Consider the following 27,337-nt stretch of genomic DNA (forward strand, 5'->3'; position numbering starts at 1 on the left):
AATGAAAAGTGCCCTCCCCCACCATATATCAAAGAGACCTCTAAAGAGCTTATGATTATTTCTTGCCAGAGAAAAAGGGTTAAAATAAATAGCCAGAATCTGTACCTGGCAAGAGAACAGAATCAGTCAGCATGCTTTTTTATAGGCACTTAATTTGCCTTTCTCTGAGAGGTTCCCCTTCACTCTTTGCTAGAAAAGAACAGCTGCTATTCTCCTGAGAAACTCTGAAGCAATGATGGGAGTGTCAGCGGCAAGCTGCAGTTACATCAGTTGCCTGACCAGACCTTATCTGAACACCACACTTGAATCAGAAGCAGCGATGATAAAGGTAAATACTATTAACTAACACCCCTCTCATTCCAAACATCAGCAACACAGCAACAGTGCACAGGCTAGTGGAAAACTTCTGCACTAATCACCAAGGAATTGCTAAAAAAGAGAAGAAACGTTAGGAAATCCTACCGTCCAATTAACTTTTCCACTTAAATCTAAGCTCAACCAATTATCGGGAATGGAGCAGTTATGCCTAAGAATTCATAAATAGTAATGTTGGGTATACTTCAGACCTCTCTGGACTCTTTTGCTAGATGTTATGGAAAATACAACGAGATAGAATTCAAAAAGAAAAAAAAAACCAAGTTGCCACACAAACACACAAAAAACCACTTGACAGCACATGTGTTATTTTGGCAATGGTGCTCATCAACAGTAGTTACCCTTCATCATTAAAATGTAAACTCAAGTGTCTTGAAAATTAGAGTTCGATCTACATAATTATGAACATTTAGCCAAAAATTTAGATAAAAAATACATCTATTTGAATGTTTTCAAACTTCCAAAAGAACACAACTTGATCAACTATAAACATAGCTTAAGTTAAAAAGGTACAAAAAACACTATCCTCCAGATGATATAAAGGTATGACTGATTATTCAGATAGAATTAATTTCAACAGAAGATATTACTTTAGGTTAAACCATATGAAATTGCCATTTTTGTAGGTCAAAAGAGTTGACCATCAGCAATTTCATATGGCTTGGCCTAGTAATAACTAGTTCCATATAACAAAATCTTGTTTGTGTCCTAGCTGAACATCCACTTTGTACTTGGCAAGTACAAGAAATTCTATGAAATTAAAAAGCTAGTGTATTCACAAAACCTAGTCTGATCATTAGTCAAGATACCGAAGAAATTAGTGGTGGTGGTGTGACAGGGAAAATAAAGAAAAGTACCAAATAACAAAGATAGTCAAGACTTCCTAAATTGGATGTACTTGAGAATGGTACTGATCCTAGGGGGGACCACTTAAATACTATTGTGAAACATTTTTCAAGAAACTCAGCCACTCCTCAGGGGACTTCCTCATCTGTCCCCCACCAGACAATGGATTAATTTTGTCTATTCAAGGAAATCTCAAGATCTTAAGCCCATGTGAGAATATTATCCTGAGCTTAAAGAAGGCAGCAGTCAAAACTTCTGGCTATTAAAGAATTTATTGGGGTTCTAGAAAGATAAGATCCATATTCATCAGGGACAGTAGATAAATAAAGAAGATAAGATTTTACATAATAGGAGAAAAGATGTAGGGTGCCAGCATTTTAAAAAGGGCACAGTAGAAGCCAGGCAAGACTGTCAGAGGTCTAAGGTCAAGGCCAGATGGCCATAGATGGTAAGGAAAGCTAGCCAGGTGTGTAGATAGCATTCACATAAGAGCTACTCTTGAGTTGCACTGATCCTCTTTCCATAAATGTAAAGTCTTCTAGGGGGACTGACTCTTTCTGCTTGCCCACTGGCTATTACCTGTACTAAAGCATGCCTCATTCTAGAGTAGTCCACAGCCTCTGAAATCTCCTGGAAAGGCAGTGCATAAAAGTATCAGCAACTTAACTTTCCCCCAATTTACCATTTCTCCACAACCTTACTCCTGTAATACGAAATAGTCTGGGTTCTAATCACTTAGTTTCATTTCAACCTTTGTGACTAAATATACAACTGAAAAATAAACTTAGACTAGTCATTTCAATTACTTGTAGGAACAAAGCAAGGTATAAACAATAGCTTAAAATCAAACATTTAATTAAGCATGCTTTAAATCATGTTAAATACAGCCCTTATATTAGCAGTGTTGAAAAAATAGTGTCTCCTTCTTTGAAGGAATTTTCCCAATACATGAACTTAATTATTTGGCAATGGTAAAGTTTCATAAAGTAATATACCTATGATGTCAGAAAGGGTCTTAGATATCATCTTCAGATAAAAACACATGTTAAATGTCCCCTCAGAATTAGTGGTAGTTTTCCATCCTGTGCTTTCATAATTTTATCCATAGTTCTGTGAGGACAGATCGAAAAAGGATGACAAAATCTAGTCTTAGTAAAAGCTCAAGAAATTATTCTACTGCTTATTTCAGTGCTTTAAGTCACAATGCATTGTGTCCCCTTTATTGTCCCTTCAATTCCAACTCTAATCAAAAGCATCATCAAAAGTAACATATCATGAAGACTAAAGGCATTGGTAAGGTTTCATCAGGCAGGAAAACATGTACTGGTGATGCTAGTAAAAAAGTAAATGCTTGACCGTTGTAACGTCACGCCGGCCTCTGCTGCCGCAGGCTCGCCCTGCATTCTGTACTCCTCCCTCCCCATGGCCTGAGTGAGCCAGAGACCCCGAATCAGTTGCTACTTTACCCTGTCCTGTCTGGGCGGGCAACAGACGCCCTCAGGCAACCTACACGCAGAGGCGGGGCCAAATACAAAGCTGAACCCCAGGAGCTGGGCGAACAAAGAAGAGAAAGGGAAATTTCTCCATGCAGCCTCAGGAGCAGCGGATTAAATCTCCACAATCAACTTGATGTACCCTGCATCTGTGGAATACCTGAATAGACAATGAAACATCCCAAAATAGAGGCGGTGGACTTTGGGAGCAACTGTAGACTTGGAGTTCGCTTTCTGCATCTGATTTGTTTCTGGTTTTATGTTTATCTTAGTTTAGTGTTTAGAGCTTATTATCACTGGTAGATTTCTTTATTGATTTGGTTGCACTCTTCTTTTTTTATATATATACATATTTTTTCCCTTTTTCTCTTTTTGTGAGTGTGTATGTGTATGCTTCTTTGTGTGATTATGTCTGTATAGCTTTGCTTTTGCCATTTGTCCTAGGGTTATTTCTGTCCTTTTTTTTTTCTTTTTTTTTTTTAGTATAGTTTTTAGCTCTTGTTATCATTGGTGGATTTGTTTTTTGGTTTGGTTGCTCTCTTTCTTTCTTTTTTTAATTAATTTTTAATTTTTTAATTTTCAATAATTTTAATAACTTTATTTTTCTCTTTCTTTTCTTTATTTCTTTCCTTTCTTCCTTTCTTTCTCTCTCTCTCTCTCTCTCTCTCTTTCTTTCTCACTCTTTTCTTCTGAGCCATGTGGCTGACAGGGTCTTGGTGCTCCAGCCACGTGTCAGGCCTGAGACCCTGAGATGGGAGAGCCAAGTTCAGGACATTGGTCCACCACAGACCTCCCAGCACCACGTAATAGCAAATGGAGAAAGCTCTCCCAGAGACCTCCATCTCAACATTAAGTCCCAGCTCCACTCAACGACCAGCAATCTACAGTGCTGGACACCCTATGTCAAACAACTAGCAAGACAGGAACACAACCCCACCTATTAGCAGAGAGGCTGCCTAAAATCATAATAAGGCCACAGACACCCCAAAACAGACCACCGGACGTGGTCCTGCCCACCAGAAAGACAAGATCCAGACTCATCCACCAGAACACAGGCACCAGTCCCCTCCACCAGGAGGCCTACACAACCCAATGAACTAACCTTACCCACTGGGAGAAGACACGAAAAACAACAGGAACTACGAACCTGCAGCTTGCAAAAAGGAGACCACAAACAGAGTAAGTTAAGCAAAATGAGAAGACAGAGAAATACACAGAAGATGAAGGAGAAAGGTAAAAACCCACCAGACCAAACAAATGAAGAGGAAATAGGCAGTCTACCTGAAAAAGAATTCAGAGTAATGATAGTAAAGAGGACTCAAAATCTTGGAAATAGAATGGAGAATATACAATAAATGTTTAACAAGGACCTAGAAGAACTAAAGAGCAAAAAAACAATGATGAACAACACAATAAATGAAATTAAAAATTCTCTAGGAGGAATCAATAGCAGAATAACTGAGGCAGAAGAACGGATAAGTGACCTGGAAGATAAAATAGTGGAAATAACTACCACAGAGCAGAATAAAGAAAAAAGAATGAAAAGAACTGAGGACAGTCTCAGAGACCTCTGGGACAACATCAAATGCACCAACATTTGAATTATAGGGGTTCCAGAAGAAGAAGACAAAAAAAGAGGCTGAGAAAATATTTGAAGAGATTATAGTTGAAAATTTCCCTAATATGGGAAAGGAAATATTCAATCAAGTCCAGGAAGCGCAGAGAGTCCCATACAGGATAAATCCAAGGAGAAACATGCCAAGACACATATTAATCAAACTATCAAAAATTAAATACAAAGAACAAATATTAAAAGCAGCAAGGGAAAAACGACAAATAACATACAAGGGAATCCCCATAAGGTTAACAGCTGATCTTTCAGCAGAAACTCTGCAAGCAAGAAGGGAGTGGCAGGACATATTTAAAGTGATGAAAGGGAAAAACCTACAATCAAGATTACTCTACCCAGCAAGGATCTCATTCAGATTCGATGGAGAAATCAAAAGCTTTACAGACAAGCAAAAGCTAAGAGAATGCAGCACCACCAAACCAGCTCTACAACAAATGCTAAAGGAACTTCTCTAGACAGGAAACACAAGAGAAGGAAAAGGTTTACAATAACAAACCCAAAACAATTAAGAAAATGGTAATAGGAACATACATATTGATAACTACCTTAACGGTAAGTGGATTAAATGCTCCAACCCAAAAACACAGACTAGCTGAATGGAAACAAAAACAAGACCCATATATATGTTGTGTACAAGAGACCCACTTCAGACCTAGAGACACATACAGACTGAAAATTAGGTGATGGAAAAAGATATTCCATGCAAGTGGAAATCAAAAGAAAGCTGGAGTAGCAATTCTCATATCAGACAAAATAGACTTTAAAATAAAGACTATTACAAGAGACAAAGAAGGACCTATGTAATGATCAAGGGATCAATCCAAGAAGAAGTTATAACAATTGTAAATATTTATGCACCCAACATAGGAGCACCTCAGTACAAAAGGCAAATGCTAACAGCCATAAAAGGGGAAATTGACAGTAACACAATCTTAGTAGGGGACTTTAACACCCCACTTTCACCAATGGACAGATCATCCAAAATGAAAATAAATAAGGAAACACAAGCTTTAAATGTTGCATTAAACAAGATGGACTTAATTGATATTTATAGGGCATTCCAACCAAAAACAACAGATACACTTTCTTCTCAAGTGCTCATGGAACATTCTCCAGGATAGATCATATCTTGGGTCACAAATCAAGTCCTGGTAAATTTAAGAAAAGTGAAATTCTATCATGTATCTTTTCCAATCACAACACTATGAGACTAGATAGCAATTACAGGAAAAAAGTCTGTGAAAAATACAAACACATGGAGGCTAAACAATACGCTAGTAAATAACCAAGAGATCACTGAAGAAATCAAAGAGGAAATCAAAAAACACCTACAAACAAATGACAATGAAAACATGATGACCCAAAACCTATGGGATGCAGCAAAAGCAGTTCTAAGAGGGAAGTTGATAGCAATACAATCCTCTCTTAAGAAACAAGAAACATCTCAAAGAAACAACCTAACCTTACACCTAAAGCAATTAGAGAAAGAAGAACAAAAAATCCCAAAGTTAGGAGAAGGAAAAAAATCATAAACATCCGATCAGAAATAAATCAAAAAGAAATGAAGGAAACGATAGCAAAGATCAACAAAACTAAAAGCTTGTTCTTTGAGAATATAAACAAACTTGATAAACCATTAGCCAGACTCATCAAGAAAAAAAGGGAGAAGACTCAAAGTAATAGATTGAAATGAAGAAGAAGTAACAACTGACACTTCAGAAATACAAAGGATCATGAGAGATTACTCAAGCAACTATATGCCAATAAAATGGACGATCTGGAAGAAATGGACAAATTCTTAGAAAAGCACAACCTTCCGAGACTGAACCAGGAAGAAACAGAAAATATAAACAGACCAATCACGAGCACTGAAATTGATAGTGTGATTAAAAATCTTCCAACGAACAAAAGCCCAGGAACAGATGCCTTCACAGGCAAATTCTATCAAACATTTAGACAAGAGCTAACACCTATCCCTCTCAAACTCTTCCAAAATATAGTAGAGGGAAGAACACTCCCAAACTCCTACAAGGTCACCATCACCCTGATATCAAAACCAGACAAAGATGTCACAAAGAACAAAAATGACCGGCCAATAATACTGATGAACATTGATGCAAAAATCCTCAACAAAATACTAGCAAACTAGCAAAAAAAATCCAACAGCACATTAAAAGGATCATACACCATGATCAAGTGGGGTTTATCCCAGGAATGCAGGGATTCTTCAATATATGCAAACTAATCAATGTGATACACCATATTAACAAATTGAAGGAGAAAAACCATATGATCATCTCAATAGATGCAGAAAAAGCTTTCAACAAAATTCAACACCAATTTATGATTAAAAAACCCTCCTGAAAGTAGGCATAGATGGAACTTACCTAAATATAATAAAGGCCATATATAACAAACCCATAGCCAACATCATTCTCAATGGTGAAAAACCGAAACCATTTCCACTAAGATCAATAACAAGACAAGGTTGCCCACTCTTACCACTATTATTCAACATAGTTTTGGAAGTTTTAGCCGCAGCAATCAGAGAAGAAAAAGAAATAAAAGGAATCCAAATCAGAAAAGAAGAAGTATAACCGTCACTGTTTGCAGATGACATGATACTATACATAGAGGATCCTAAAGATGCTACTAGAAAACTACTAGAGGTAATCAATGAATTTGGTAAAGTAGCAGGAGACAAAATTAATGCACAGAAATCTCTTGCATTCCTATACACTAATGATGAAATATCTGAAAGTGGAATTAAGGAAACACTCCCATTTACCATTGCAACAAAAAGAATAAAATACCTAGGAATAAACCTACATAAGGAGACAAAAAACCTGTATGCAGAAAACTATAAGACACTGATGAAAGAAATTAAAGATGATACAAACAGATGGAGAAATATACCATGTTCTTTGATTAGAAGAATCAACATTGTGAAAATGATTATACTACCCAAAGCAATGTACAGATTCAGTGCAATCCCTATCAAACTACCGATGGCATTTTTCACAGAACTAGAACAAAAAATTTCACAATTTGTATGGAAACACAAAAGGCCCCAAATAGCCAAAGCAATCTTGACAACAAACAATGGAGCTGGAGGAATCAGGCTCCCTGACTTCAGACTATACTACAAAGCTACAGTAATCAAGACAGTATGGTACTGGCACAGAAACAGAAATATAGAACAATGGAACAGGATAGAAAGCCCAGAGATAAACCCCCGCATATATGGTCACCTTATCTTTGATAAAGGTGGCAAGAATATACAATGGAGAAAAGACAGCCTCTTCAATAAGTGGTGCTGGGAAAACTGGACAGCTACATGCAAAAGAATGAAATTAGAACACTCCTTAACACCATACACAAAAATCAACTCAAAATGGATTAAAGACCTAAATGTAAGGCCAGACACTATAAAACTTTTAGAGGAAAACATAGGCATCTTGCTATTTTTTATTTTCCCCATTTTTATCCCATTTTCCCTTTTATCTGCTTTTTTCAATTATTTTTTATAACTGAATTTTATCTACTTTGTTGTCATATTAGCTATTAATTCTTTTGTTTTGTCATTGAAGTTGTTACTTTAGTATGCATATTTAAGTTATCACAATCTACAAATGTTTTATACCCTTTAATATACAGTGTAAGACCCTTATAATGGTATATTTTCAGTTTTGTCCCCTAGACCTTTATGCAATCATTATCATATATTTTAGTTATTGCATTAACAACTCAGGAATAAATTATTATTTTTGTTTTAATACTCACCAATATTTTAAATAAATCTAAATAAAATATAAGAGCCTAATATATATGTCAATGAGGTTAGTATTTCCAGAGTTCATTCTTTTTCATGTCTTTATATAGATCCATATTTTCCTCTGGCATCACATTTCTTCTGCCTGAGAAACTTCTCTTAATATTTTTTGTAGTGCCAGTCAGAAGGAAAGGAATTCTTTTAGCTTTCATATGTATGGAAAGCCTTTATTTTGACTTTGTATGTTTTAAACCATTTTGTTGCCTTTGTTTTTGAAGAGTGTTTTCTCTGTGTTTAGAACTCTAGTTTGACAGTTTTTGTTTCAATAATTAAAAGATGTTGCTCCACTGTACTACTGGTTACACCATTTCTGAGGCCATCTTTATTTTTCTTTCTCTGTGTACAGTGTGTCTTTTTTCTCTGAAAGCTTTCATGATTTCCTTTTCTTCACTGGTTTGGAGCAATTTGACTATGTTGTGTTGGTGTAATTTTTTCATGTATCTTATGCTTGAGATTCATTGAGCTTCTTGAGCCTTTGGGTTTATAATTTTGATCAAATTTGGGAAAAGAAAGTCCATTATTTCCTCGGATACTTTTTATACCCATCTTCCTTTCTTCTCCTTTAGGGGACTCTGATTAGATGATTTTTGGCTGCTTGAACCAGTCTCAACTGTTCTGTTTATTCTTTGTAATTTTCTATATGTTTCATCTCATGTTTTTTATTATTATGTCTTTAAGATAAATAATCCTTTCTTCTGCAATATTTAATCTGCCGTCATTCCTATTCAGTGTACTTACCATTGTACACAATGTACTTTTCATTTCTAGAAGTTCATTTTCAGTCTTTTGTAAAAAATATCTTCCATATCTTCTCTTATCTGTTTTCACGTTGGGTTTTTTGTACTGGGTTTTCCCTGGCTCTCTTTGGGTGGTTGTTTTCAATGATTGGCACTAGTAAGGGAATGAGATAGTGTGGAAAGGGCATTTACTGTGGTAATAGAAGATGAGGATAAGAGTCTTGGTTCTTTTACTTTCCTTGTTTGGATGAATTCTTTAGCAACAATCTGTTTCCCTCCCTGAGTCTTAGTTTTCTTATTTATAAAATTACAATAACAACAACAACAACAGTAATGACAATGCTTCGTAAGGTAGTTGAGAAGTGTAATACATGTGGTAGCAGTTAAGATACAGTAAATGGTTACACAAATATCAGGGACTATAATTATGATGATACTTGCAGTGATTTGGGTTTTAGATTTTTCTTCCTAGCCATTATATCTCAATAAGGTGATTACTTATCTAGAATTTCTTTTGTCCAATATTATCTTGTTTTACACACCTTTTACATAGAGATAAATGTTCTATTGTCAAGCTCAGCCAGGATGGCAGGACCAAGCAGAACTGTCCATTCTCCCCTAACTTCCTAGCATTGACTCTTTTCCTAGCTGATATGAGTCTCAGCACAGTCTCCCCGCCAATTAGAATGAGAACTCTGTAAGAGGAAGCAACTATTGTTCATATTTACCTCAATGTCTGTAGCAACTAGGAGAGTGCCTCACATGTAAATATTTGTTGAAAGAATTATTTTTCTAAAGAGGGCTGGAGCTGGTACTGACACACACAATAAATGCCCAGGAAGTTGGACTTTACATTGTAGGGTTCTAAGTCAGTAGAGATCTGCACATTTCCAATTTGGCTAGGGATAGCACTAGCATGTGAGACTCCTTTCTCTGCCTTCAAAATGGTTGGTCCACATGTGGGGCACATCCAAGAGGTGGGGGGATGAACCAAATAGAGGTTGGCTGGCTATAGTGCTTGGGTCTTGAAAATGCTACATAAATCCAGATGACTGTAAGTACCTTTACTTACATTCTATATATATATTCTACTCAGGGGGAATTGGTTCAATCCATAGGCTCAAATTAGTCACCAGGAGACCACCTACGACTTGTATGGTTTGTTTCACAAAGAGGAATTGGGCTAATTGCTTAAAAATGCAAAGAAACTTCCTGGAGGCAAACTGTGAGCACTAGAGGTAGGAAACACATGACCTTAGTGCTAAGGTTATTACGAACCACATGGAAGCTAATTAATGAAAAGCTATTGATTAGAGATCAGGAATCAGACTGGAGTACAGAGCCGGGAGGAAAGAAGGGAGGGGAAGGGACAGAAGGAGGGACAGTGACAGATGAGAGGCAGACAGGGAGTGGGAGAGGGAGAGGGAGAGACGGAGAGAGAGAGGAGAAAAAATATGATGGAGGGGCAGAGATGGAGAAAAACAGGTAGAGATGGACAAACATCAGAGAAAAATAGAGAAAATAAATGGGCATAATATTTTCTGTCCTTTTGGAGTTCTACTGTTTGGTTTTTCCTGGATTCCTGCAAAGGCTTTCTGTAATACAATTTGTTTCCTCCTAATTCCTTTTCTATGGACCGGTTTAAATGCAGACCCTTTCTTCCCACCAAGAGGGATCTCTACAGAATAGACCCCATCGCCCCAAGAGTTTGCTGTTTGCAATTTAACTGCTCCCTAAAGATTTGGGGGATTTTGTTTGAATTCTAGTTGATCCTCAGTTTAAAACTAAGTATATGGCCCTCTGTATCTCAGCCTATAGAATATCACAGCGCTATCTCCAAGGATCTGTCCTGATCCAAAATTTTATGGTTTGTTGACTATAAATCAATTCTTTTTGGTGGCCCTAAGTTCATACTTCATTGAATTCTGTCCAGACCTCTTTCCATACACCTTCCTCTCCTTATTAACCCTTAAGTTCTGGTATGAATTATTCATGAAGTAGGTGCTAGTCTATTGGCTCTGCTGTATATGGATGAGTAATGGCTCAACCTCGTTTACTAAGTGAAAGGCAGTATTGGTTATTATATCCTCCTGTTGCCAGGCATATTCACAATGTAGACAATGATAAGTAAACAAATTTGTAAGCCCATAAAGTGTGACTAAACTCCTTCTTGCTTTAGACAATCATGGGACTATCTTCTTGACAAATGACTTCCTGATGCATCATTGTAAGCTAGCTCAGATGACTGAGGAAATGCTCCCTTCCCACGTAGCCCAGGAAAGGCCTCCACTAGCAATCCAGGCAATAAATCAAATCCTTGATTACATTCAGGCTGTCATTTTAAAATATTAACCTGCCATGCTCTGAAGACATTTTTATTTAACTGTAGCATTTAAATGTTATCTCCTATGGAGCTTAGTTTATGCTTAATTCATACTCAGCCCTGGGCTGAGCAGCACATGGCACAGTGGAGAGCCTTGGGCCTGAGGCACTCAGCGTGCCACCCCATCTGGGTAGCTGTGAATGCAACATGGGTGGCATATGCTTCAAAGGGCCAAGGCAATCACACCTCTGTAAATAACAGCATTATGAATTTTGGGTGCTCATGTGTTAAAAGAGCTTTCGTGTACACTACCTCCTAACAATAACTTCATTGAGTCAAGGTGGGGAATACTTTTTGTGCACAATGCCCACTGTGAAACTGAGATTCAAAGAGGTTGAGGGGTTTCCTGGAGGTCAAGAAGCATGCTGGATCCAGAACAATTCTGGAACTCAGGTTTATAAACTTGAAGGCCAGACAGCTTTTGGGTATAACATGAAATTACTCAAGTCAGTACTTTCCATGGACCCAGTACAGTGCTTTGCATATAAAGGACACTCAGGAAATGTGGGTGGAATTTAACTGATACCCCACAAAGCAAGTGAAGCTGGTTGTTCAGTCAATACACGAGTAGAATGTTTAAACACCACTGCCGTGCCTATTCAACACCACCATGAACAAATGAGGGTGTGTCCACACTCCTACCACAGGCATTGTATTGACTAGACTCTCTGTTATTAAAATAACTCTTTACTCCAATGGTTAATACTGACACCAATCAAAAAAAGATAGCCAATACATACCTCCTACTGCCCCTCCAGGAGGGAATCAGCATATTTTGTTTTTATTTCCTATGTTAGCAAAAGTGAGGCACCAAGGATCAACTGTAGAGTTCTCTAGAAAGCATAGTATCAACACATATATAAAATTTAAGTCTTCTAACTACAAAATGTCTTATTCAAATGGGCAGGCTATACTGCCATTTTCTCTCTAGAACCCACTGGGAGAGACTGACTCCTTTTCCTCCTGAGGGAATGGTTTATGCTAAGCATAACCATTTCTTTAATTGTAGCACAGGAAAATAAATTGGGTCATAATTAATTATGAAATGATCGAATCCATAACTTACTAGGATCCAAGAGCAAAGATAAGGAGCACGTTAGATTTACATAACACTACATCATTTTCAAAGTGCTTTCATATAGATTAGCGTAATTAATTCTCATGTGATATTTTAAAAATTACACATGTTTACAACCCCTCCTACCCCACATTTCCGCAAGGGCTTAATTGGTCATGTCTCTGTTCTCTGTAAACACTGTCCACAGTGCCGCATTCTAGAATCACACATCCACAGTCTTTTGAAGATTAAAATTTCAAACTTCTTTTTTTAACCCATGGCAAGAGAGGTAAAATTAAAATTGAAATTACTTAGTATTAATCTTTTGAGGGCATCCAAGTGCCATTAGTGGGGGAACAATTAGGCTTTCAAACAAAAAAAATTGAAAAATTACTTCATCTTCATTTTTGTCTTACCAGCTTTGTGACTGCCTGCCTGGTTCAGGTCAAGTGCACTTTTTCCAGAGGAAGAGTCTGAATGTGGGAAAAGACACACCTCTTTATTTCTACTTGTATCTTATTTTTGCCTTCACAATAGGGGGCTGCTTTGTAGTCTTGGCTCTACTATAACCTGTCTAAGCTTTGATTTTCTCATCAGTAAAATGAGGGAGTTGGATAAAACCATGTCTCAAAACTTCGCCCAGTTTCAATTTTCTAAATGCTTCTTTCAGCAGTACTGCCTTCCTACAGCACCTTGTTCATCAGACTCCTCTTGGCCTCACTATCCAGGTTGGAACCTTTTCGGTATGAAAGTATTACTGCCATTTCTGTTCTAAGTCCTGAATCTTGGCACAAAGGATGTGATCATGTTATTAATGCTAATAATTATAAAAGTACAAGTGCCATTTTGAATATGCTTAACAAGTGACAAAAGCTCTACATACATTATCTCAACAAATATATCAGTCCTGGGAAGTACATATTATCCCATTTTCTCCATATTAGAAAAGCTAAAGCTCAGAATTGAAGCAAATTGCCCAAAATGCAAACTAAAGCCATACGATGAATAAGCCATCCTATTTTCAGAATGTCAGGATACGTTTTTACACTCCGGTTCACAGGGCAGAACTGTCAAGGTAGTGGGAGGCCTGGGTGAGTTCATCTGCGACATGTACGCATTTTTCAAAATCTGCACATAAATTCACTATGAACTCATTTCCTCCTTCCTTATAAAGGAAGATAAGTTTGCAACTTTCACACCATTTTCATGGTCAAATGAAATGATGCACAGGTAGATTCAAAATAGTATTTCTAAAACCAGTGATATACAACAGCGATAATAAAAGTGGAATCTTGGAGTTCAGGTAACTGGCAACAAAATTAATTACTGTTGAAAATTTAGGCATTTACTTTTTGATATTCTAGAAGGAAAATATAGAAAATATTTGTGAGCATGATTTCACTTAAAGCTCATAAATATTTTGTCAGTAAAGTGAAAAACGTGAAAAATATGCTATATATATATATATATATATATATATATTATATGTACAACCTGGTGCAATAAATTTAAATTTGAATTTCTTCTTCCTTGAAAAGGATGCTGTTTTAAAAATACGTGTATTGTTGGTGCCTCCTATCAAAAGGAAAACAGGTATACAGTAAATTACATGAAAAACTGCCAGTTAGAATACTGATAACTCATGCTTCCACTATCCATTCCAGTATACTCAGCCCATGAACCATGAATCTTTCTAGCCTGTCCAGTGGGAACAAACACTATTCCTGACGTGACTGAATACTGGGCACTGTCATATCTAGTTCTTTTGGGTGGACCTTACCCTGGTCTTGGGAAGTTTCCTCATATTCATGTACTTATCATTATTCAGCTGATTTGTCAAAGGGGGTCCTTTGCAGGATTATAAAACTAGAATATTTCTACTACTGCATTTCTTTAAATGGATGCTTTATTTCATAGATTGCAACTGAAAATCTATGGCTCACATACCTCCAGAGGTTGTACCTTGTTTGACATGTTCTGTGTTGGCTTTCATACTGTTTTATTTTGTTTTGCTTATCAATTAAATTCAAAGTTCCAGACTTTCTATTCTAGTCAAGAGGGAGTAATGGGGAAATAGAGATTCCCCCCACATGAAAAGTTAAAAAGTGAGCGAAATATATGAAACTTTGTTTCTCAATATACTGAAGATCTGTCAAAGAAGAACAGTGATTTCAAGGAGGTGAAAAGAATTAACAAGGTGAGCCTTACCATTACTTCAGCTTACTTCCCTGAGGGAGTTTCCAGGCCACTGTGCAAAGGGAAAACCCAGGTGGAGTCCACTGGACTCTCTGAGTTGGAAAGACAGAGTTGAAAATCTGAAAAAGCCAATGTAGCTAGAAGTCACGGGGCATACATACTATCAAAAAGAAGACAACTGAACAGAAAGAAAGCAACAATCTGCTAAAGGGTCATCTTGAGCAATCAGCTGAGTAATAAGTGCACCCATGTGATGAAACTACCCAAAGCCAGGTTAAAAGCCACCCTTGAAAGAATTAGATGTCACAGTGCCCAACACTCACCAAGGCTAGAAATAGTGCTTGTGTCTACTGCAGAGACAAGAAAACCTTATCATTCACGAGTCAGTAGGCGGAGGACATGGACGAGTCTTGCTTCAGTACTGAGGAATAATTAGCCTGAAGTTGAGTGCTATTTCATTCCCACTTAACAAATTTTAAAAAGCAAGACCTACCTAAAGAACTATACGTTTCCATGTAACTTAACTGTGTCTCAGAACAGAGCTCAAGAATATTTAGAGGATACCAAAAGTATCCAGCAACTAAAAAGTAATATTTGCAAAGTCTGTCATCCAATATAAAATTACCAGGCACATGAAGTAGCAGAAAAACACAACACAAAATAAGGGAAAAAAAATTATCAATCAAAATTGACCAAGAATGGACACACATGTTAGAATTGTCAGTCAAGGGCATCAAAACAATTGTTATAAGTATTGCATGTATCAGAAAGCTAAGTAGAGAAAGACAATGTCAGGGGAATGAGAAGGCAAGCCACAGACATGGAGAAAGTATTTTCAAAAGGCACATGTGATGAAAGTCTATTATCCAAAATATTAAAAGAAATCTTAAAACTCAATAATAATAAACAACTTGATTAAGAAATGGGCCAAAAAGCTTAACAGACACCTCACCAAAGATAATGAACAGGATTGCAAATAAGCAAATGAATAGATGTTCCACATAGATCGTCTCAAATGAAAATCAAATTAAAACGAGGTATCATACGCATCTACCGGATCAGCCGAAATTCAAAATACTGACAATGTCAAACACTAGAGAGGATGTGGAACAAGAGGAACTGTTATTCACTGCTGGTGAGAACACAAAATGGTCCAGCCACTATGGAAGACAGTTCGGCAGTTTCTTACAAAACTAAACATACCCTTACCATAGAATCTAGCACTCATACTCCTTGGCATTTACCCTAAGGAGCTGAAAACTTATGTCCACATAAAAACCTGCATATGAATGTTTATAGCAGCTTTATTCATAATGGCTAAAACTTGGAAGTAACCAAGATGTTCTTCAGTAGGTGAATGAATAAAAACACTCTAGTACATCAAGGCAATTAAATATTATTCAGTGATGAAAAAGAAATGAGCTATCAAGCCCTGAAAAAAACCACAGAGGAACCTTCAATGCATATTACTAAATGAAAAAAAAAAAGTCAATCTGGAAATGCTACATACTGTATGACTCCAACTATATGACGTTTTAGAAAAGGCAAAACTTTGGAGACAGTAAAAAGATCAGTAGTTGCCAAGGATTTGGCGAGGGAGGAGGAACGAATGGATGAAGCACAGAGGATTTTTAAGGCAGTAAAAGTACTTTGGGGGCTTCCCTGGTGGCGCAGTGGTTGAGAATCTGCCTGCCAATTCAGGGGACACGGGTTCGAGCCCTGGTCTGGGAAGATCCCACATGCCGCGGAGCAGCTGGGCCCATGAGCCACAACTACTGAGCCTGCGCGTCTGCAGCCTGTGCTCCGCAACAAGAGAGGCCGCGATAGTGAAAGGCCCACGCACCGCGATGAAGAGCGGCCCCCGCACCGTGATGAAGAGTGGCCCCCGCTTGCCGCAACTAGAGAAAGCCCTTGCACAGGAACGAAGACCCAACACAGCCAAAAAAAAAAATAATAAATAAATAAAATTTAAAGAAAGAAAGAAAAAGTACTTTGTATGATACCATAATGATGGATACATGTCATTATACATTTGCCCAAACGTATAAAATGTAAAACACTATGAGAAAGGTAATGTCTACTCTGAATTTTGAGTGATTATCTTGTGCCAATGTAGGTTTATCAATTGTAACAATATACCCACATGCTGGTGGGAGATGGTGATAATGGAGGGAGGCTGTGCATGCGTGGGGGTAGCGGGTACACAGGAAATCACTACACGTTCCCCTCAATTTTCCTATGAACCTCCCCCCCCCATAACATCTTAATTTTTAAAACAATTAAGTAGAGATATGGAAGATACAGAGACTCAATTTGAACTCCCTGACATGGAAAATAAATGTCTGAGATGAAAAACACAGTGGCTTGGATTAAGAGTAGATTAGACATTACAGAAGAAAAGGTCAGTGAATTTGAATGCCTAGCAATAGAAATAATTTAAAGTGAAACACAGAGAAAGAAAGGGGGGCAGAGAGAGAGGGAGAGAGAACATAAGAGCATCCGTGGCCTGTGGGACAACTTCAAGAGGCTTAATATATGTATAAGTGAAATCTCCAGAAGACAGGGGCAGAAAGAATATTTAAAGAAACAATGGCCAAAATTTCCCCAAATTTAAAGAAAACTGCAGACTCACAGGCCCAAGTAGCTCAATAAACCCTAAGCACCAGAAACACAAAGAAAATTACACCATGGCGCACTGTAATCAAATTGTACAGGTGAGTAAAGAAAACAAAACCTTAAAAGCAATTATGGGGGGAAAAAGACATGTACGCGGTAACAAAGAAGACAACAGATTTATCATTGAAAATAAGGAAGCGAGGCAAACACAAAGACAGTGGAACAATATCGGCCAAGTAAAGTTTTAAAAATGACATTCGGAATCATATGATTCTCTCAATAGATGCAGTAAAAGCATTAGACAAAATGCAACATTGATTTCTGATCAAAATTCTTAGCCTACTGGAAGTAGAAGATGGCTGTCTTAACTGGAAAAGATGCATCTGCAATAAGCCCAAAGCTAATATCACAGTTAATCAAGAAAGGAACGTCTTCCATAAAAGATCAGAACAAGGCCAGGATGTCTGCTCTTATCACTTTTACTTGGCATTATACTGGAAATCTTAGTCAAGGCAATAAAGCAATCAAAACCGTATCAGGCTTTCTTTTGTGTGAAAAATGATAAGCCAATTAAAAAATTCACATGAAAATAATTCAAAGGTTCTAAAATAGATAAAATAACTTTGAAAAAAAGAAAAAGTTGGAGGGCTAGCACTACCTGATTTTAAGACTTTATTTATTATAAAGTGTAACTATGGTAATCAAGACCATGTGGTAGTGGCATATACATGGAGAAAAAGATCAGAATAAAAAATCCAGAAACAGAAATAATCTCCACACATATACAGAAAGCTGAATTTTATAAAAGGTGCAAAAGCAGTTTAGTACAGAAAGGATAGTGTTTTCAAAAAATGGTGCAGGAACCATTGGATTTCCATATGTGAAATAAAGAACTTGGGTCTATAACTTATACCACATTAAAAATAATCACATCAAAATGTATCATAGACCAACGTGTGAAACATAAAAATATAAAACTTATACAAATAAAAACACAAAAAAATAAAAGTGGGCAAAATACTTGGATAGTTAACTAATGAAGATACATGGATAGCATATAAACAGATTCTAAGATGCCTGAAATCATTAGTCATTAGATAAATACAAAATAAAAGCAGTATAAGATAACAAAACACATGTATTAGAATGGCTAAAATCCAAAAGACTGGCCTTACATTGGAAGGATTTGTATGACCTGGAATTCCCATACATAGGTGGTGAAAATGTATATAGAATGGTACAAGCACTTAGGAAGAGTCTTAAAAATTAAACATGCTCCTAATATATGTTCCAGCTATCCTAGTCTTAGGTATTTATTCAAGAGAAATGTAAACATATGTCCATACAAATATAAGTGCTCCTAACAACTTTATTTTTTAATAGCTAAAAACTAGAAACATACCAACTGGCCATTGAAGGTGACTGCGTAAACAAACGGTTATATTTTAATACAATGAAATGCTACCTGGCAATAAAAAGAAATAAATTATTGCTCATCCCTACAACGTGGATGGATCTCAAAACAGCTATGCTGAGTGAAAAGAACCACACAAAAGAAGGACGCATGCTGTAAGATCTATTCACATAAAATTGTAGAAATGCAAAAAAAAAAAAAAAAAATTTCTATAGCACCATAAAGCCAGCCAGTGATTGCCTGGCATGGGGGGGCAGTCAGGACGGATGGCTTCAATGGGGCATAAAGAACCTTTTTGGGTTGATAGATATGCTCATTTTCTTGTCTGTGGTGATGGTTTCATGGGGTATACATATGTCAAAACTTAAATTGTACAGGATGAAGATGTAGACTTTTTTTTTTTCCAATTATACTTCAATAAAGTTCTTTTTAAACTTTCACATCTCCAGCTTCTCCTAAGAAACTGGAAACTAGCTGCACCGCAGCTGCAGGACTGCATGGCAGTGGAAGCTGTCTCTTTCCCAAGTCACTTGCTCTCAAGTTTGCCACAGTCCTTGTCCTTCCCCTTTGTTGCCGTTATCCTACTTTATTCACTTACTTGACTGCCTTAGGAATAAGAATTTATGACTATCAATTGATTTCTTATCTTCTCTTAACAAAGAGATATTAAAATGGTTTCTCCCAGCAGTTTGAAGTAGAAATCATAGAAAGCTCTTAACTTTTTCCATGGTACTCTCTGTTATTGGGTCCCAACTGATTTTCCACACCTTTTTCTTAACACTCCCTTCATCAGCCAATATACATGTGAAATTCTGTATTTTATATATACTCTTGTCCACATTCCCAAACAAGCTGTATGTGTTGAGGCTGCTTATTTAGCATGTTTATGAGATCCATGTTTAAACTATTAACAAAGAAAGAAGGAAAGAAAAAGAACAGTCTGCCTTTAAACTCACAGTTAGGGCTTTTCATTTCTACCAAATGGTAACTGGAAGTTACCTTACCTCTCTCCAAGAAGGGGTAATAGAAAGAAAAGAACCCTTGACAAAAAAATGATTTCTTGCTGTTTGGTACAGGATATAAGAGGTTTAAAAATAAATGACCTTATGGAAAATGAGAGGTTTTAAAAGTTATCATCAATAATTTCATCAGTACAGGCTGGTGTAGCTGTAATGGGCCAGGTGATGCCCAAAATCTTTCTATTGTCTTTAGTCATCAATCTTCAGATGTCAAGCTATTGCTGAATCAAGCTTGTAAATTCCTTACTATATTGGGTCATAATCTTTCTTTTTTGTTCTCCTGCAAACTCACCCTAGCTGTGCCAACTTTTTTGTTTGTAATATTTTTTTTAAATTCACTTGCTTCCCAAGATGAAGAATAAATAATAAATATTATGAGGTTACTGAGTTCATAAAATTACTTTCACATTTTTTATAATTTATGCATAGATACAATTAAAATATGAGATAATTACTGCTTGCATATTTTGCATGCCTGTCTTAAATTTATCCTGAAATATTTTAATATTTGTAATAGTTTCATTATTTACTTACAAATAAAACTTCTCATCCCATACTGGATTCAAGTTTCCAAAAATGGTTTTAGTTCTTCTTTTGTTCTTTCCAACTTGAACTGTAACATATGGGTCACTTGACCCTGTTTTGTCTTTTGCCTGCAAGCCTTGTGCAGAAACCACTGAAATAAACCAAATTCAAACTTTTAATATAAAGATTTCCTCAGAAACAAAAAAAATGATAATGAGGGAAACATTTTCTATTTCGTTGTCCCCTTGGTTTGCAATGCAACCCCATTGCTTTCATTTTCATGAGCAACAGGACTTAACAAAATGTTTAATAAAAGAATGAATCACAGAACATTAAAACCTTCCTTTGATGAATATTTGCTTTTGCCTGTAATGAACAGTATTGGTATACATACATATGCATATTAGCTATATACTCATATATCACTGTACCATGTATAGATAAATGAGAATGCACATACAATAAGCAAATTACCCAATGTAATTCAAAGGTCTGTGATTTAAAATTATTTATGAATTTACTGTCAGTATTGATCAACTCAACTCAGTAATAGAAGCTTCTTTATTTTACCTTTTGAATACAATATGAGTAAGTTAAAAGGCATGGTAAATATCAACATGTAACAATATGCAGTTGCTGTTACTTACAAGCAACTTCAGAAGTTCAAGTTATTAGACATCACTAAACTCAAATTGCCGAATCAAGGATCAAATGAATGAGGGATATCGATCCAGGAGTAAATAAAACAATATATGTTTTCTCATTAAGAAAAACTGACTGAAGAGATTACTGGCTACTCGTCATTTATCAGTGGCAGGCAGCAACAAAACTAGTCTCTTGTAAACTGCAGCGTATTGATGAGTATATTATAAAATAGAACTTTCTTCCTCTTGAAGAGCTTTTGATTAGAACAAGACATAGACTGAAATGATTTCAATTATCTAGTACACATTTCAGAAATTTGAAGTACCAATTCGACTTCAATATTAACAAGATTGAAAAATTCTATTTATCTTACCTATAACTATTAGTAGCAGTGATTTCTAAGACATATAAAAATCTCAATATGGAATGAAAATTTTAAAAAAGACTTATTTTTACCTGTAATGGTTATTTTTGCTGACCACTTAGACGTCCCGTCCAGTACACTCTGTTTGGCTGCCTTTGTGTACTGCACAAAATCTTCTTTAGAAATCTGAAACATTTCCTGAATTACTTCAAACACCTCTGGCCTGTTTGTCTCCCTGATCTTCATTCTTTCTTTCATGGCTGTAATAATGATCTGAGTCTTGTCTTCCGCACCATGCTTAGAACTCTTTTCTGCTGCTCCTATAATAGAAAAATAAACGGTGATGTACATATACATGAAGTTACTTTTTGAGGGACCAGGAGAGGGAGGAAAAAAAAAGGAAGAACATGAGAATGAATGAATGCTTTCATTGTGAGGAGTCAGGGTGGCTTTTTCAAAAAATATCAGGGGAACAAGCTCTATGTTGAGACTAGCCCTTGTGTTACTGGCAAGGAAATGGACCTCCACGATCCCAGTTTTTTCAGTTGTATTACTGAACTGAATTACAGTTGTGCAAATATTTGGTTTGAATTTTTAAAAACAAATTTCAAAACCAAAAGGAACGCACACAATCAAATCTGTTATATACCACACATATTTACTCACCGAGTAACCAAAACAAGATTGAGAAACAGACTGGATGCATACAGCAAACGTCACTTGAAAATCAATATTTCAAATACTTGTGTTCATCTAAAGTACCTAATTATTTTTAATTGATGAAATTTGTCATAATGAAAAGCTTAAATTTTTCCCTGCAAAATAAATACCACCACTATTTGTTATATTGAAATATAGGGTAAAATTTTACTTGGAATGAAAGTAATTCTGCTGTTTAAAAAGGATGTGGAAACCACTGGGCTGGACTACCTCTACCTCATGGACCACAGACTTGAACTCTCATTCTGTGACATGGCCATAGTTTTAAACAGGCTGAATTTTCACTTTCTACTCAAAACTCTGTTTTGTTTTCTAAGACATTGTTTTTTCATGATCGGTCTCAACTTTCTGGGCACTTTTGTTTATAACACAAATCCTGGCAATGAAGGATTTCCAAAAGCCAATTCTTGGGTCCCTCACCTTCTCCAACTACCGGCCGGATAGTCTTATGTGGCCTCTGCATTGCTCAGTATTCCACAAGCAAATAGTGGACCCTGATTCCAGCTCTCATGTTTCCTTACTGAGTTTGAAGTAGGAAAGCAAAAGCCCATGTATCAGGGTCTATAGGAACTGTCGCTGCTGAAACCAAACACTGTTTGATACAGAAGCAACTGAGATATAATGAAAAGAAGAAGAAAATTGTGTCTATAGGTGGTAATCATTCCAACTTTTATCTTCATGACTGTAAATACTGCCCAACTTGTATTATTGAAATATTGTATTTCTGAAATAAGCATACTAATAGAGTTTAGAGACTGAATATGATAATTTATCTGTACAATTCCTATCACAAAGGATAGCCTCAGTAATGTCCTTTGAGTCTACTTCTGTGAATGTTATACCCAATTTAAGTACAGAAGCTAGGACAAAATACAAAAAGTCAACTCTGAACTTTCCTCGTAATAAATTCATCTAAAATTTAACAGCAGTATTTTAGTGAACATCTTCATTTATTTGAAAATAAAACATTTATTTTCTAAAGTAGAAAAAATACATTCATAGTAATCAAGGTATAATTAGAGTACACTAAAAGAGATGAAAAATCTATTGGCAGAAAGAGCAGTTTCCCTGTCTTTACCTTTTTTTTTTTAACCTTTGAGAATTTATACCACATTTTAAAAAAATACTAAAAATTAATGTATTCCATTTAAGATGTAATTTGAAAGGACATTCTAAGTGCCCTAGTCGTCTGTTAAAGCATGCCCTCGAACAGCTACACATTTGTGAATTGTGCACCTTTAAGCAATTAAGCATTTTTGTAATTTGTCAGTAATGGTTTAGCTCCACAGAACATTAATTCTACATGGTAAAATTAGCTTAGGTCACACTATATAGTTACAACTCCCCAAAAGGCATATTTTACTTCAAGTATTGGAATATTCATTAAAAAGAAAGAACAGCAGTGCCTTGAAAAAGTCACCTACAAGATTCAAAGTGCCTCAAAAGTTTGGTTTGTAAAGGTCATTCTAAGAATGCTCAAAGTGTCATAAAAATGTTGACTTCCCCCGGATTTCTAAACAACTATTACTGTTGTGACTATTATGCCCTCAAAGCTCTAGAAAAGTGTGTTAAATTTCCCAAGAGTTAAATGTACTTTGGATTATTTTTCTAAATTCAGGAAGAGCCAGCTGACTGCCATCCACATAATAAATGTTCATTCTAGTAATAACTACCAAATTAAAGGCTGGAATGTCAAGAGATTTTTCTTCCTAAGAAACCAAATCTCTGTACCTAACAACTGCCGCTTGAATTCTTTTAAGGAATTAATTAGGAAAGCTTGACAATTAGCTTTGAAATCATTCACCAATGCTTTTGATGTTGGAGTAGAATATCTACTCAATATGTACAGACAACATACAGACCCATAAATTGTGAAATCGCCAATCTAGGAGAGCAAGTTAATAGAGACTTATGTTTGAGCCTTTTAACTGTTATTTCTAGAAAAGATACATAGCTTTTTTTAAGTTCTACTTTTATATTTTTGATCTGAAGAAAATGATTCAAAGTAGATCTATTTAGTTCAGGGATACAAGACAAATTCATAATTTTTGTAACTCATCTACAATGACTTTTCATTGCCCTGTTATTTATGGAACCTATATATCTCATCTTATTCTTCTAATGGTAGTACGTCAACCAGAGATCAACAATAAAGGAGATCAAGAGATATTACACAGTGAAAGCACTTGGTAGAGTAATACATACTTTACCAAGTGCTTTCACTGTGTAATATCTCTTTTGATCTCCTTTATTGTTGATCTCTGGTGACATATTACTGTATTTCAATGAAGCTGCTAGAATGCAGACAAAGAGAATGGACTTGAGGACACGGGGGTAGGGGAGGGTAAGCTGGGACGAAGTGAGAGAGTAGCATTGACATATATACACTACCAAATGTAAAGTAGATAGCTAGTTGGAAGCAGCTGCATAGCACAGGGAGATCAGCTAGGTGCTTTGTGACCCCCTAGAGGAGTGGGATAGGGCGGGTGGGAGGGAGGCTCAAGAGGGAGCGGGTATGGGGATATATGTGTACATATAGCTGATTCACTTTGTTATACAGCAGAAACTAACACAACATTGTAAAGCAATTACACTCCAATAAAGATGTTAAAAAAAAAAATCAGGCTCTGGATCATAAAAAAAAAGAAAAGAGTAATACATTATCCAAATGGAATGCATCTTTGCTACTTTTAAAAACACTTAGGGACTTCCCTAGTGGCACAGTGGTTAAGAATCTGCCTGGCCGCAGTGGTTAAGAATCCGCCTGCCAATGCAGGGGACACGGGTTCGAGCCCTGATCTGGGAAGACCCCACATGCCGCGGAGCAACTAGGCCCATGAGCCACAACTACTGAGCCTGTGCGTCTGGAGCCTGTGCTCCGCAACAAGAGAGGCCGCGATAGTGAGAGGCCCGCGCACCGCGATGAAAAGTGGCCCCTGTTTGCCGCAACTAGAGAAAGCCCTCGCACAGAAACGAAGACCCAACACAGCCAAAAATAAATAAGTAAAATTAAAATATCCCCTAAAACTTAAAAAAAAAAAAAAAAGAATCCGCCTGCCAATTCAGGGGTCAAAGGTTCGAGCCCTGGTCGGGAAAGATCCCACATGCCGCGGAGCAACTAAGCCCGTGTGCCACAACTACTGAAGCCCACGTGCCTAGAGCCTGTGCTCCGCAACCAGAGAAGCCACCGCAATGAGAAGCCCACACATCACAACGACGAGTAGCCCCCACTTGCCGCAGCTAGAGAAAGCCTGTGCGCACTGACAAAGACCCAAAGCAACCAAAGATAAAAAAACAAATAAATAAAAAAATAAATAAATAAAAACACTTAATTGACAGATTAATACAATTATGCACAACAAAACTGCAAGAGATTTCAACCTTAGACAGAGGCAGACTTATCCCACATGGCTCCCTTCCACCTAATTTAATGGAACATCCAATTAACTAGAAACCTTCATTTTCTTTCATTTTTATTATTTACCCAAAGCATGTAAATTGCATATAAAAGTCAGTTTCACCACTTTTACATGGCAACTTACAATTTCAGTTTTCCTTCCAAATAATTATCTATATGCATGTAACAAATGTATGATTCCACCGTGGTCTCAGTCTCTTCTCTTTCCTATTTTTCCAAACAGCTGTTCTAAAACATTCCTACTCTTTTCAAGTCATCTACCGCAGCCATCACTCTCCATTCTCAGCATGTGATCTTATCTCTTCCTTAACAGAAATGCAGGCTTTCTAAATTCAGTGGTCACGTTTTCTCCCCTCCCCCATGGAAAAAAGCTGAACAACAAAAGCCAAACTTGATTAATAGCATTAGCAGATTTCTGTGGTGTAAATACTCCTAGCATGGCTGATTTCAAGGAACTGCCTCACAGAATTCTTCAATATTTATCAACCAACACTGACACAACTACCTGAATATATATATATATATATATATATATATATATACACACACACACACTACTCTTCAAGGCCAACCACAAGTAAATGTGTATTCCAAGTATCTAACACGTTGCTTGGAAAATAGGATACACTCAATAAATAGAGAAGATAAAATGTTTATTGGGGGAATCTAAAAAAGAAACAATATATTTGAGTATTTAATTGGCTCTGGGTTTAATTTAATGTGCTATAAACTTCTTGCACACTGTGACCACAAGGTCAAAATCCTGGAAGAAACAAGAATGAATTCTATCTAAAATGATAAACATGCTGTGGAATATATTTTATGAAGAGACAAAATACACCTGGCCCTCAGCTTCAGATTTGGGACTTTCAGAAAACAAATGGGTGCCCAGCATTATAAAGCAGAATTTGGATTTGGTTGGCATATATACTTCATGAATTTAATAACGTAAAGCAAGGGCATAAATCCAATTATAAATGCAAAAAAATCAATCAAGACAATCACTTTTAAATAAGGCAAGAAAGCACGGTGCTCATGGTGCTCTGGATATAGCAGAACAGAGCCTTGTGTGTGAATCCTGATTTGCCACTTACTAACCATTCGAACTTGTGCTAGTTAATTCGTCTCTGTAAGCCCTAGTTTCTCCATCTGAGAAACACAAGGAAAGAATAGTAGTGTCTTCCTTTACAGGGTCATTGTAAGGATTAAATGAGATAATGCATATAGTTTCAATAATAACAATTGAATAAGTGTAGGGATTTCAGAATGTCTAAGAGGTGAAGTTATAAGCATTTGTTAAAGAATTTCACATTAACGAGGAATTTTAGGGTTCTGAGCTTCATAATTACTTTCCCTGTGAAGCAACTCCCTGAAAACTTTTCCCTGGACAGTGCCATGCTCAGTGTCTGCCACAGGCTAAATGCTTTGTAGCTATTTACTAGATGGGAGTCAATGAAGTGCTTGAAGATAAAAGACAACAGAGTTCAAAGAGACTGCAGAAGATACTAATAACAACAATAATAATAATTTATTATTAACATCCATTAACCCTTACCTGTGTTTGAGGCTGGTGAACCCAGAGGTAGCTGGTGGTTAATAAACCTGGAAAGCGCACTCAGGGTCTGATATTGAGGCACGTGTCTCCCTAAGAGCGTCTAGTATGAGAAACTTTATTGCTTTTCTTTTTTTTTTTTAACCAGGAAAACCATGTAGGTGGACTTGCTTTTAACACCTCTGCTTTTCTTTCCCATGAAATCATGTAGGTGGGCATGTAGTTGGCACTTGCTACCCTTTCCCTTTAGTTGCTTTACAACCAAGATGATCTTAACCCTCCTCTTTTAACATACCTTCAATCTTTCAAGGAACAGCCCCAGACTCCCCCGTCTTCAAGTCAGCCGCCTCCTTTTTCTTGTAAGATCAAAGCCGCACACTCCACACGATTTCTCACAAACAACAAAGGACTGATGCTTAACAGGAGAGTAACGGGAGGAGCACAGATCTAGCGGCGCGTCATCTCCCACCCCTGGAGGTGGGGAATGTGGGCAGGGAGCCTCCTTTTGAGGAACT

The 27,337-nt window shown here is 36.7% G+C and overlaps 1 protein-coding gene across 1 annotated transcript in view; it reads right to left on the bottom strand.

Moving 5' to 3' along the window:
- Window positions 1–27,337, bottom strand: part of UNC13C (unc-13 homolog C) — a 591,483-nt gene that overhangs the window by 347,074 nt on the left and 217,072 nt on the right. The window contains 2 exon segments of the mRNA XM_036844585.1: window positions 20,133–20,274; window positions 21,225–21,452. Of these exon segments, the coding sequence (XP_036700480.1) occupies window positions 20,133–20,274; window positions 21,225–21,452 (370 nt within the window).

This window comes from Balaenoptera musculus, chromosome 2 (assembly GCF_009873245.2).
Source record: "Balaenoptera musculus isolate JJ_BM4_2016_0621 chromosome 2, mBalMus1.pri.v3, whole genome shotgun sequence".
Classification (NCBI taxonomy): domain Eukaryota; kingdom Metazoa; phylum Chordata; class Mammalia; order Artiodactyla; family Balaenopteridae; genus Balaenoptera; species Balaenoptera musculus.